The following is a 13,841-nucleotide window of genomic DNA, read 5'->3' on the forward strand; positions in this document are numbered from 1 at the left end:
TTCCATGATCGCTACCCTTCGAAACCTGGACCACTAAAGCGTCTGCATGAATGGGAAACTGTATCAGCAAATGAGCAAGTGGTTAATGATCATCCCGACGATAATATGCCTGTTTCTATGGACTAGCAAGCATTCAGGGACTAAATGCAATTTCGTAAGGGGGTTGTCACGAAGAATTCAGGATCAATGATCCTGAACCGATTCTGCCGTGTTCCACCGCCTTTCGTAGTTCGTGTTTTACATTGTTTGATTGGATGCCTCAGGCATCACTAACTTATGAAATACAACTTGGTGCTGGCCAATCAGGTGATGTCAATAACTCTAGTTTTCATTACCCCTAATTCTGGCAATTTATATATAGGTGTAATTTACTTGCTGAATAATGAACAAACACGACAAACAAGTGGGCCTGCTTTCTCAGGCTTCCGACACACCCCCTCATCTTGCGCAGATTGGGCAAGATGACCCTTGAAACGCCTATTTCTGTAATAGACATAGAAACAGCCTCTGTTTCCCTTCTGGGCCTAGGTGATCAGGTGACCTACATCAGCTATTCTAAGCAAGCGAATGAAATTTTCATGCTTTTGGCGAGTCAGGCACTTGGTGAGCCCGTCAGCGACCATCTGTGCCGTTGGCACCCATCTAACGGTGATCCTTCCTGCTTGCGCTTCCTGCCTAACCTAGTGATAGTGAATATCGACATGTCGAAGCTTCGTATCGAACGCCGCATCCTCCTTGTTAATGAGTGCAACCGTGCGCTCATTGTCGCAGTCGATGGTGATGGGGTGGGATAACTTAAGGCCAACATTCTGCAGCAGTCTTCTCTATTATTAGAGATGCTTGCCAGCCTTAGAAAGTCCTAGCAGCTCGGCCTCGGTAGTAGATGTCGTTACCGTTGGCTGCTTGCTGGCTTTCTAGTCTACTGGCCCGCCGAACACTTGGTAGATATATCTAGCAGAACTCTTCCGATCCTTATGATCCCTATACGACGCGTCACTTGCTATCTGGATCGACTCTATATCTTCGATTCCTGCGGCATATTCAATGGCAAGAAACCGGGTGGAGTAAAGGTAGCAGATCACCCTATCGACAGCTTGCTAGTGCTGTGGTCCTAGGTTTATTAGGAATTGCGCGAGCTTAGTAGTAGCCTTTGCTGCGTTAACCCTAGTAATGGTCGTTACATAACCTACTAAGCCCACTTTCTGCTGATATAGATGTGTTTCTCTTGGTGTAGCAACGCCCTCGTACTTACGTAGTTCTTCTACCGGTAAGGGTGTAAGAACAGGCGCTCGCTCTGTCAAGTTATATCTCGCTACAATGCTTGCGATATAACTATCTTAACAAAGCCACAACTTCTTCTATGCACGGTCCCTAATGATCCGGATATTAAGAAACCACTCTGCTTCTCCGTGATCAGTTAGTTCCTAGTGCTCTTTAAGTGATTTTTCCAATTGTTTTGCGCTTGCTCTCGCTGTGCGATAGCAAGTAATAAGTATATCGTCGACATAGAAGAATACAATGATTCCGGTGCTAACGAACACACATAGGTCCTCCGGCACTTGCTAGAGACCTAACTTTCGCAGTACACTTGCTGCTTCTTATTGCTATAAGCGTGGCGAAATTCGTAGACCGTATAGAGCTCGCTGTAGTTTCTATGACTTGCCCGGTATCCCAAAACCTTCTAGCATCTGTATATATGTCTCCTTATCTAAACGCGAGTTTAGGAATACGGTAACAGCGTCGCGCTGCCTAACGTCGAGATCGTATACGGCGATAAGGGAGAAGATTATGCGTGCTGTCCTTGCAGCAAGTGTCGCTGCTCGCTTCTCTTCTTGGGTGATGGTTTCTAAGTCGCCGCGGACGCATATGCGTGCTTTTAACTTGATTAAGTGGCTATCCTGGTCAAATTTGTATGTATAAATCTATAAGAGAGGAAGCACTTGCTTACTGATGTCTTTTAGCCGGTCTATCACCTTATACGTTGCCTTTAAGCGCAAGTTGTCTAGCTCTCGTTTCATCGCTGCGATAAAACCTTCGGAGAACTGGTGGTTTATAGCCTCTTTATAGTTTCTTGGTATAGGAGGGAGGTCATCGCGGTGTCGTCGATATTCTGGCTTCTCGGTATACAGCCCTACTACGAAGGCATGTAGCATTGCTAGTGGCTCTTACTATATCGTAGAGTAAGCAGTATAGTCATTGTCTTGCCTTGCTCGCCTGGTTCTTTTGCCGCTCATGATATTGGTAGTATTAACGTCACTAAAGATCTCTTGTGTGGGCTGCAGTAGCTCGCTTTGTAGCTGTTATGCGACTTCATCGTCACTTGCTCCATTATCCTACGACGTTTCTACGGTTTCAGGGGTCTGATCCCCTACTTGCTGCGTTTCCTACTGCGTCTCCACCCCCTGATCTGACCCAAAAACCTCGTTTGGTGGTGTTGGTAGGAGTGGCACATCTTCTAGGAAAGCACCTAGGATTTCTATAGGACTTACTGATACAATCCGCCTTTCTGGCGTCGGCGATGGGGTTCTTGCTATATCTTTATGGCGTTCCATTTGTTATGGTGGGGTTTCTACCTGCTAAGGAGTATTGGTTTCATCCTCCTGCGGTTTGCTACGTGGTAGCTCGACTTGCTAGTGTTAGTCTTAGTGAGAATCTGCGGTTTGAGTAGCTTGCTGATGGTTTTCAGTTGTTGTATGCTGCTCCCGATGCGTTTCCTCTGGCTCCTGATGCTCCTCCTGACTTCTTGCTGTCGATATTCGCTGGTAAAGCTTAAGGGTTTCATCTGTATCAAGCATATATGGTTCCTGGATAATTGGCATTGGCAATTGTTGATATCGCTCGAACCTAGGTGTGTACTTGCGGCTCTCGTCAAACACCGCATCTCTAACAACCTACACTCTTCTAGTATGTGGGAACTAGATTTTCTAGATATTTGATGCCACGAAGCCTACTAGAAAGCCAATCTCGGCTCTCGGTGCCATCTTATCAGATTGCACTTGCTTCTGTATCCGATAGTAAGTCAAAGTGCCATACAATTTAACGTTTGCTAGGTTGATTCTCGGCATCTCGTTGCCCGCGAATTCGCGTCGAACCTCTTCCCACGGCATAATCCAGCGTTTCTTATCGTTCACGAAGGTGGGTGTACGGTTCAGCAACCATACTATAGCACTTGCTGCCTCTGGCTAGAGACCTTTAGGTAACTGGCCCTCGACGATAAGCATACGCATACGTGTGATGATTGTTCCACCTACACGCTCGCTGTATCCATTCATCTCTGGATGTCCCGGGGGAGAGTGATAGATAATGATGCCCTCTTTGGAGATAGATCGTTCGGCGGTGCTTCCTACCGAAGTCTCGTTGTCATATATAAACACCTTAATTGGCAAGTTCCACCAATTCTTAGCAAGTGCTATAAACTTGTCGATAGCAAGCTGACACTCTAGCTTTAGTTTATGTGTTATGATCTAGTGAAATCGCACTCCCTCGATATAGAAGTGTGACATCCATCTATGTCTGTTTTCTGCTAGCTGGATCTGTATTAGGTCGAAATAAATTCTTCTAAATCTTCTAAACGTGCGTCTAATTAGTCGGCGAGAGATTTGTCGAGGTGCTCTTACTAGGTTGTAGACTCGGCAAGGTGAGTTGACTTCTTTATCCTTGTTATCCTCTGTGATCTCGATGCTATCTACCATTTGCTTAGCTTACTTAATCGCATCTGTGTTGATATGCGCTAGACGGCGATGCCATAGTTCTATAGATCCTTTCGCTTTCTGTGGTCTCTCTGACTTTCTGGTTATTGCATTGACACTGTTGTGGCTTGGCAAGTCGAATACCCACAGATCTAGGTCTACTAGCTGCAATTTCGCGATTTGTAGGTTGTTTGGGTCGACGATGGTATCTATATCTTGACACCATTTCACACTAAGTCGCCTTATTTTTGCATATGAAACTAGGTTAGTATAGCACCCTAGGACATACAAGGCGTTGGTAAGACGTATAATTCGTTGCTTACCGGTTTATAGATCTCTTACAGCAAGTCTTACTGTTCTAATCCCCTCACCCTTAGTGATTGAGTTACCAGTTGCTAACTCTGTTTGGTATGGGGTTATAGTTTCGAACCAGCCCTTATTGTTGCACATATGCACACTTGATCCACAGTTAAGGATCTATCGGTTTTTGAGATCAGGCATTTGCTTAATTCTCTTATCGACTGGCTTGACATAGTAGATGGGAGTTCTTTCTGCTGGTTTGCTAGTATGGGCTTGCTGCACCTGGTTGCTCTCTGCTAAGGGCACTTGTATGGTTGCAAGTGTTACTATTGGTGGATGAGCGCTAACGTCAGGCTGTACCGTTGTGAAATCCGCCGTTTCCTTAGGCGTTGAACGTTCTTTGTCCTTCCTTACTTCCTCGTTAATCCACTTACGCCATTCTAGCTCTACGGTAAGAAGCTTCTTAATTCTTTTCTTCGTGGCTTCCCTGATAGTGAAGTCCGAAGGTATCAGATCAGGGCGTATATAGTAGTAAGTTGCTACTCTATGACGTGGGTGTGTGTTTCCATATAGGCAGGACCGTTCGTGAAACGGGGTCTCTACAGTCTGCTTTGGCTTCTTAGACTTTGCAGCAGAGATTGTTGCCACTTGCTGTGAAGCTTCCTTATGCCCTTGCTAGGTTGAGAAGGAGGCCTTTGGTGCTGACAGTGATGGTTTAGCACCTGTTTCGCGGTAGATACTACGAAAGGACTCGATAAGCTGATTGATATCACGCTTCTCTTCATTAAGGATGATAGTAGTGTATTCCGCTTGCTACCACATTGGCAGGACTTCCTTCACAGCCTTGATGAAGTAACGTACTGCATCTTTATTATCAACCCTGATGCCGACGCTAATGACTTCTTGCCGCAGTGTGTCCCACTTGTCGATCCATTGGTCGACATCCTTCCCGGGTTTCTGCGATGCAAGTTGCTCCCACTTGTCGCGCAGCTCTTCCTTATAAGAGTTGCTTCTTGCGAACCGTGTTTTCAGCGCTATAAGCACATCATACGGGGTTTCTTTGGTGATGACGGAGCGATGATACTTACTGTCAAGGGTGGCAAAGATATATTCGTATACATCATTCAATCCCTTGGTCTACTTCTCATACTTCGAGAGAGCAAGCTTATAGACATCGAAGCGGTCTCGCCACTTGCGGGTCTCCTTATCATCTCCGTCTTCTGGGTATTCTGGTTCTACCGGCTCCGTACTGCGCTTAGGGAGTGCATCCTCATTGACTTCTGGATTGTATAGCTCCCAAACCGCGCGCAGTTAGGCGAAGCGCCTGGTTTTTGCGTACCAAGTGCTCCATTGAGCTGGTTCACGAAGTTTATCGCCCTTTATAGCGGAGAGTGTTGACGCATCCATGCTTGCTGAAGTGTAGTGATCACTTGCTGTATCGCTTGCTAGCGAGGATGGGGTATGGGTGTGTTGGCGTTGCAGAAGATACACAATCGGTGGTTCAAAAGGGGTTCTGAACCAGCAAGTGGTCGATTTATGGTTATCAGATGATCTGATTGCTGTAATAGATGTGTTTTTCTGGTTCAGAAATGGCTATTCGGGCTCATAACTATGAAATACAACTTGGTGCTGGCCAATCAGGTGATGTCAATAACTCTGGTTTCCATTACCCCTAATTCTGGCAATTTATATATAGGTGTAATTTACTTGCTGAATAATGAACAAACACGACAAACAAGTGGGCCTGCTTTCTCAGGCTTCCGACATACCTTAATTGTTTCAGCGTGTTGTTTCTTTCTTTCTTCTTCTTTCTTTCTTTCTTTCCCCATGTTTAGTATTCTAGTTGAATGCACTCTTTTTCATCAAGACTTGGCTCGTAACAAAAGGAACATTTTAATAGCATCCATATGGTGAGTTCTCTACCTGTGAATATGAAAATTGCCTGATTCGCAAAACGAATAAATATGTTCGAATAGACCGCAGGAACTTGTGGCATAGAAAATTAGACAACGTGTATAATGATGCATAAATCCCCCACTGAACGAAAAAGCTATCAGACTTGAAGATAGCATCTTTCATACAAAGAATAATCATAAAATTCACGCTGCTTATCATGAATACCTCGGCAAACCTCGCCATGAAGGGGCCTAGGGCCAAGGAGTATAAGTTGAAGGGGCGAATCTGCCGCTCTCTTCGGTGTTCATCTTGCGAAATATCACAATATGACACAGTTCAAGTTACTAATCCAATCAAATGAAAATCGTTATTACACGCCAATATCTAAGCAATGTTTCTCATGGAGATCATACAACAGGGCAATGGAATATGAAGATATGAATATTGCATTGCGGACGGAGGAGATGAAATAGAGAGAGAGAGCGAGAGATCTATTTATCTACTCATCAATGGGAGACTATCCCCATATGGGATGTCACCTGACATCCCCAACCATTTCACTTATCTTCTAAGTTCTAAGATTGGTTAAAATGTGGAGGATATAGTTCGAAGAATAGTATAGAAATTCATAGGAAATTATGTAATACGTCTAGTGTTAAAGAATATGATAGTATCGGCGTGGATGTGATATTGAGTCGGAACTGCCGAGTTAAAAACTGCCGAGTCGAAAACTGCCTAGGTGTTGCTAGGGGCTATGGTTGGATTAAATAAACTGGAGTGGATTCCGCTTGACCGCCTGAGTGTGAAAGTTCAAGACTTGAAACAAAGTCAAGAAATGCCGTAAACTACTTGCCTAGCATAGGTAGCACTTCATCTGTGGATCCTTCGGGCCCACTAATCTCGCTAATGCAGGCATTAACCGTCCGAAGCATGCGGGGCTAAGAGCCTTACTACTTACTCTAGATATTGACTTGGATTAGACACGAAGCGTCGAGAGTATTATAGGCTCCAATGATAAAAAATAGCTAAGGTCCCATTATCATAGACCTCGGGAGGGCGTATGCGCTCATCACGAGATGATAGAATGTACTTTTATGTGCAAGATGCCATTTCTGAGATGCTTCACTACTTTTGGTGGACAAAGAAGTGTATTGCATATCCAATATACCAATTCTCAAGCGACTTCTAAAATTTTTCATACAACCGAAATTTTGATGGACTTCAAGAGTAGGATATACTTAGTAGAGCCAGTTATATACCAGCAAGCTTTTACTGGACAGTCGTCGCAACGCATTGCTCGCCCCGATGGGGTTCCTTGCAGTTGTAGTCTTTCTGAGTGTTGGATTTAGTCATTTCAAAGGCCATGTTGTTTCGTGCAGTGGCCTGTGTATCAGAACCATGGCAGGACACAAAGAAACTGAGGAATTAAGGGGAATAAGTGTTGACCATGCCACCAGTGAATATCGTGCCAGCGGGGTTGATGAAAGCAAAAATACTCTTACGCGAGAGCAGGGGATGACCAGTGCCAGCCTCAAGGCAAATTTTGCTGTCAACAACACCAACGATTGCGGTGACATCGCCGGCTGCACCACGCGCGATAGCATAGCAAATGGTGTTAATCTGAAAGTTTCTCAGGCCCTGGCCTCGCTCATTGAAAGCTGTAATTGCTCTTGACCCCTTGGCACCGATGGTCACTATAACTATCAGGCCAATTACATTTGAGTAGTGTCACTTTTCTAGTAAAGATCATATCACTGCTAACGTAGGCCAACTCGAAGACTACTAATTTCCAACCCAATTGGTTTGACGAAGCCGAGTGTCAAAAGAAGAGGCATTCAATTCGCTTTACATGGGCTTTGAAAAAGTATTAGTGAGTAATGAATTGGAGTGAACCTGAGGCATATGATGAAAAGCTAGTCAGCTCAAACATTGGGAAGTTGATGGATCTTGGTGAAGATGAGTAGATGGGGCCGATCTACAGTACTCCGTAGTGGCATCCTATTAAGCTGCTGCCACCACCACTGTAGGTAGAAGGCAGCTACCGTGACTACAACTAGCTGCGCCTACTTGCATAGTTAGAGTGATTATCACAGTTGTACCTCAATTCAAGATCTCGACTTCGACGAGGGGTCAAGGTAAATGAACTACAAACACAAATACTGTACTACCCCTTTTCATTTCTTTTCATATTTTGCACTATCTAATTTCGGTATCTCTCCTTTTCATGATTGGAGGAGATTCGGGATCCGTCCGGGGTCATGGCGCGGGGTAGTGACCGTCCGGGGTAGATCTGGCCGAGCCCATAGCCCGCGGATGAGATGACACCGAGCCTTGTCCGACTCTGGCGTTCGTCAGGTTCTTTAAAGATCGATACTATTTATTTTGAATCCTGCATGTCCAACTGCCCCCCACCGAGGATTGTATTCTACAGAGATAGAGGGAACAAGCATCATAAGCGTCCGACTTCATGTTCTGAGGCCAGCGTCCGACTTCATGTTCTGAGGCCAGCGTTCGAAGACATTCTGAATGGGTCACGTTTACTGAACATATCATTACGGTACTCGATACCCGGGCCCAAGCACAGCACTAACTAATAATTAGCGCTTATCCTGTCCCAGCTCCTCGGTTAAATACACTTGCTTATTATGATAGGCTCAATAGAATTGAACTACTCTGACAGGGAATCAAGGGGGTTGGATTTCAGAGTGCACAACAAGACAAAGCCTGGGACGGAGCACAGGCATGACTCGCACTAATTGAAGGAGGGATAATTCTGGACTCTCCCCTACAACCCAAATCAGGAATTTCTCCGGCGAATGGAACGCCACATCTAGACGCACACCACCACATCAGCAGACCCCGCAAATACCCCAGTAAATTCCTCCCGCCTGGTACCTATCAGATTACTTCGCTCAATAAGAGCCCACCATAATCAAGTGACACTGCTACCGTAATGCCCGGAAAATGACCCTCATGAGTGGAGATGCTGGGCTGAGGAGGTCAAGGTCCGGAGTAAGCTTTAATCAATTGAGCTAAGGTTTGTCGCAAGTATAAAGATCTGAAACCCCCAGTCGTGCCTGCCTCTTTTTCATTCACCCGTTTCTCGCAGAAATCGTCAAGATGAATAACGACATCACAGAGAAGCAGACCTCAGCGTCGGAGGTCGAGGCGCAGCCAACCTCCGTGGGCGGACATGGTTACGATGTCGGCGAGAAGGTCGACTACGACAGAGCGGGCGCCATCGAGGCCGAGGAGGTCGAACATAATATGACTGTGCTTCAGGCTGTCAAGGCCTATCCCGCTGCCAGCTGGTGGGCATTCGTGATGTCATGCACCATTGTAAGCTCTTGCCCGTGATAGGCAGATCATTTCTCTAACGTTGCGATAGATCATGGAGTCATACTGTGTTTTTTTAATGGGACAATTCATAGCCACAAAAAAATTCGCCGAGGATTTTGGTGTATACAGCGAAACAACAGGAGAGTGGATTATTGAAGCTTCATGGCAGTCTGCATTCCAGTGTAGCGGGCCAATCGGTGCCTTCATTGGTGTATTCGTCGCAGGTCCCATTACCAGTTGGATTGGATATCGATGGGCAACCATTGGCGGTCTCATGTTCTTGAACGGCTTCATCTTCATCTTCTTTTTCGGCAACAGCCAGGGGATGTTTTTCGCGTCCCAGATCCTGGAAGGAATTCCGTGGGGCATTTTTATCGCCAATGCCCCCGCCTACTGTGCCGAAATCGTGCCAATGAGATTGAGAGCTCCAGCAACGCAGATGTTGCAGATGTTCTGGGCGATTGGGTCGATCATAGTGGGGGGTATAACTTATCACTACCAGTCCAAGCTTGACTCTTCAGCGTACAGGTTCGTCCGCTCCCATAGATGCCGTCGAGCAGCATTGTCCTAACAATCATTTCAGAGTTCCCATTGCACTCCAGTGGATTTTCCCTACTCCCCTTGCTATCCTACTCTTCCTTGCGCCTGAATCGCCCTGGTGGCTCGTACGAAAGGGCCGTCTAGCTGAGGCAGAGAGGGCTGTCAAACGCCTTGGACGCGCAAGTGCAAATGATAATCCCGCTGATGCAGTCGCAATGATGCGTCGCACGATCGAACTCGAGAAGACTGAGAAGAAGCCCAGTCTCGCTGAACTGTGGAAAGGTACCGATCGCTACCGCACATTGATTGTGTGCGGTGTCTACGCATCTCAGAATCTGACGGGCAATCTGATTGCTAACCAAGCGGTTTACTTTTTCAAGCGTGAGTCCAGCCATGTCCTGCAACCTTATAGCAGACTAACACTAGCCCAGAGGCCGGAATGGCAGACAACACCGCATTTGCACTTGGCCTCATCACTTCTGCCCTCCAGTGGATAATGGTCATGCTCTCTTGGGTCCTCACCACATACCTCGGCCGACGCACCATCTATGTCTATGGTCAATTCATCAACTGTGCATTCTTGATCGCGCTCGGTATTGCGGCTTCATGTGGCGCTAGTAATGCGGCTAGCAACGCGCAAGCATCACTTGGCTTGATCGTCTCCGTCCTGTTCTGCTTGGGACCCGCCCCTGCCTCATGGGTCATCATTGGCGAGACATCTTCCGTTCGTCTCAGGCCACTGACAACCGGTATTGGACGAGGTGCCTACTACTTGGTCAATATTCCTTGCATTTTCCTTTCCAGCTACATGCTCAACACTGATAAGTGGAACCTGGGCGGCAAGAGCGGCTACATCTGGGCTGGTACCGCCTTTTTCTGCACCGTCATGTCCTGGATCTGGATTCCAGAGATGAAGCACAGGTCCTTCCGCGAGATCGACATTATGTTCCGGCGTCATGTCCCGGCTCGCAAATGGAAGAAGACAATTATCGATATCCGCGATGATGAGTAGATGGAAATTGCTCTTCGGAGACGCCTGGGTGGTACTCTTTGTGCAGGAATGGGTGGTAGCAATGGGTTGCTTACTAGATACTGACAGGTAATTATTTCCAAAGATGAATTGAAGGGTGAGGATCACGGCGGAATGTACTGAATCCTCTACTCTCGTCGGTAATAACTGCTACTGTATCAGGCTTGCTTTTGGTATGACTGATTTAAGAAGCTACTACCACGTTATCCCGACAGAGCAGGATAGCTGAGTAACATATAGTAATAAAGCATTTTACGGAAAATATAACACATGTATTTCATTCATAATTCATAACCCGTTTTCTAATGCCAAGAATCCAGAACACCTACTATGTACATTGGGCTAGAACAGTGAGAATCATGCTATTGTGGAGAATTTGCAGACCTCCGCGGATGCACTGAGGAGGTTTGTACTCTTGGACGGAGAGGATGCGGACCCAAGGTACCTTCTTGTTGGGGATGTCAGGTGACATCCCACATTGGGAAAGTCTCCCATGGAGTAGATAGATAGATATCTCTCGCTCTCTCTCTCTCTCTCTCCTTCTCTCCTCCGTCCGCAGTACAATATTCACATCTTCATATTCTATTGCCCTTGTATGATCTCCATGACTTCCGCAGTCCGCAAATGCGGATGTGCCGCAGCCTAGGGGGTGTATCAATCCCCTATAACTATTATTGATTTGAATGGCAACGCATGATGACAAAGAAGAAGCATACCAAGCGCAGCCACAGGATCGGCTTGCGTGACCACCCTTAATTTCTCTTAGTATGCCGGGATGACGTTGTGTATGATCAGTTTCATGGCGGATAACATCGCACTGGAAATGAAATGAAGAGATTTTGATGTGTCTCGGCAGCATATGAAGCCCTCACCCGAACTTCAAGTTGCACTTTATGATCCATTTTCCGGCGGGTGTGCGATCGCATTTCATGCCACGATCTGGTCCGCCCTCCCGCGTGTTTCGAAAGGTCCCAGACCGGGCCTCAGTTGTTTCCTCTGGACAAACCACTGTCAGTTGCCACTTGCATTTTCACACACAACTTTCTATATCCTATCCAACGCCCATAACAGCAGGGTGTCTTCCATAAAAGCGCTCCAAACGGAACCCTCCAGCGTTATAGTAACATCCCAAGGGGTTTCATCATGATTCAAACTTTCCGCATCATTATCATCTCCTATCCTATTGCTACCACAGGTTGACATGATATCACAGATACCATGGTACATTTCTGACTGCACATCAAACCTGCTGGCTCTGCCCATCTCCGGGCCAAAATCCAGACCGTCAATGTCTAGGTGTATCAAGCTGCTCACTGTCATATCGGTGACTCTCATACTAGTTGCCTCCCAGTCAGATTGCTCTCGAAGTTAAGAGACTAGCCCTCTAACGTAATTATCCTGGTCGAGAAGCTTCAATTCTTTTCAGATCCACAGAGACAAACTCGTGAGCTCCTTCAGATCTGCATGTATGGGAGTTGTTGCGCATGTTGAGGTCGAGAGATCTGTTGGAGGATCAACATTGACGACCGGTGGGATGATGCAATTTCCGAGATAGCTTTCCGGAAGATTAGGTCGGAATTTTCTGCGCAGATTTACCGGCACCGCTAGTGATGAAGTGGGGCTGTTGCTTTGCCCGTTTCGCCGAGCTCAGTTCATATAGGTGGCAAGTAATGCCGGCAGGACGTCGTTACTGGAAATGGCTGGGTCCTGGTCGGTGGACCTGGCGGTAATATACGCATCCTTCAAAGCTCGGACCTTGGAGGCTGGAAACGAGAATCGTTGGCTGGTGACCTTCTTGTCGAGGCCTGGAATAATTCTGTTAGATTCAAATATTTGGCTGAAAGCCTCTGTATTAGAATCAGAAAATGGAATTGCATTGTCAAGAATGATCTGTCTCGAGGATGCTTCCTTTGCACAGGTAGTTGGCAGAAAAGGTGGGAGATCCGTCGCTGAATTGGCAAAGCAGCATGTTGCGAACATTTTCAGAACGTTTCAAACCCCGCTTCCATCTACAACAACGTGATTAAGTGTCATGCATAGCAAGATACTATCTGGGAATACGTCTGCCTGGAATTGGCCAATATGGCTTGGCTGATCTGCTGGGATCATGACAGCTCAAGGGGTCCAAGAGTCGTTGAGCCTGAGCGACACTGACGGCCCTGGAGAACAGGTTGTCTTGAAGGTGGTATCCGAGTGGTACTTGATTTGCAGCATCGGGATCCGTTTTAGTGATTCTAAACAAGGTTGTATTTCCTTCAAGTTGCGCTTGCCAGGCAATTTGGAGGAAGAAACCCTCGCACCTGCTAAGAATGGGAGGGCATATGTCAACATCTCCACACCATGATTGAGTGCTGCAACGGCGGCATTTGGGTCATTCTGCTAAGATGCATAACGGCCAAAGGCCCAATGCCTGATTTCATGGTATTAGTCAGCCTGCGGAATTCCCTGAACAATAAGAAAGAGGTCTACTTGCTTGTACAGCACTTCGATGGCTCCGGCCATTCGTCCTTCTCTTTCAATAGGAGGTGCTGCTCGCTGGTTGAAGTGCGCTAATTACAGCATACCTATAACAAGGTCAACATTCATAAGGCTCACTCTTGAGGCTCACTGGTCTTGATGTACGCTCTCATTTAATGTCACATGTGCTAACCGAGTACAGTTCCTCCTTCCAGTAACCTTCCGATGACTGTCAAAATTGCATGTATGTACGCCTCGCTCCTCTACTTTCTTGAAGGGGGATTGACACTCAGAGTGATACAAGCATGGGCCAGCTTGACGATACGCTCTAACTATTCGTCTCGTTGAACAATCATTATGTGCCCTTTCCATATATAACAAGCCATCCGGCCACGTCTGACAGTATACTGGTAAATATAGTCCCATAAAGTCCCACAGGGATACATCCCGATATAGAGCGAGCCATAGGTACTACTTGCGAGGAACCTTGATGACTACTTTTGGTTAACATATTTTCTGCGGTCAAAAGGTAGGGCGTCGTATGGTACATTGGCACCGGTCTTTTCACCAAAGCCGAGGGTGTCATATGT

At 46.5% G+C, this 13,841-nt stretch overlaps 3 protein-coding genes across 3 annotated transcripts; 2 read left to right on the forward strand and 1 right to left on the reverse strand.

Moving 5' to 3' along the window:
- Positions 1-7,283: 7,283 nt before the first annotated feature.
- On the forward strand, positions 7,284-7,559 carry N7529_001360 (uncharacterized protein; the record flags this gene model as incomplete). The annotated part of the gene is made up of 1 exon (XM_057236891.1): positions 7,284-7,559. One exon carries the CDS (start codon positions 7,284-7,286, stop codon positions 7,557-7,559), a length of 276 nt encoding a protein of 91 aa, XP_057101578.1.
- A 1,446-nt stretch (positions 7,560-9,005) lies between these two features.
- On the forward strand, positions 9,006-10,776 carry N7529_001361 (putative MFS maltose transporter; the record flags this gene model as incomplete). The annotated part of the gene is made up of 4 exons (XM_057236892.1): positions 9,006-9,224; positions 9,274-9,752; positions 9,808-10,145; positions 10,196-10,776. The coding sequence occupies 4 exons, from the start codon at positions 9,006-9,008 to the stop codon at positions 10,774-10,776; spliced, it is 1,617 nt and encodes a 538-aa protein (XP_057101579.1).
- Positions 10,777-12,441: 1,665 nt separating this feature from the next.
- Positions 12,442-12,774, reverse strand: N7529_001362 (Transferase; the record flags this gene model as incomplete). The annotated part of the gene is made up of 1 exon (XM_057236893.1): positions 12,442-12,774. The coding sequence occupies one exon, from the start codon at positions 12,772-12,774 to the stop codon at positions 12,442-12,444; it is 333 nt and encodes a 110-aa protein (XP_057101580.1).
- Positions 12,775-13,841: the final 1,067 nt, after the last annotated feature.

Source organism: Penicillium soppii (assembly GCF_028829465.1).
Source record: "Penicillium soppii strain IBT 18220 chromosome Unknown utg000002l, whole genome shotgun sequence".
In the NCBI taxonomy this organism is placed as follows: domain Eukaryota; kingdom Fungi; phylum Ascomycota; class Eurotiomycetes; order Eurotiales; family Aspergillaceae; genus Penicillium; species Penicillium soppii.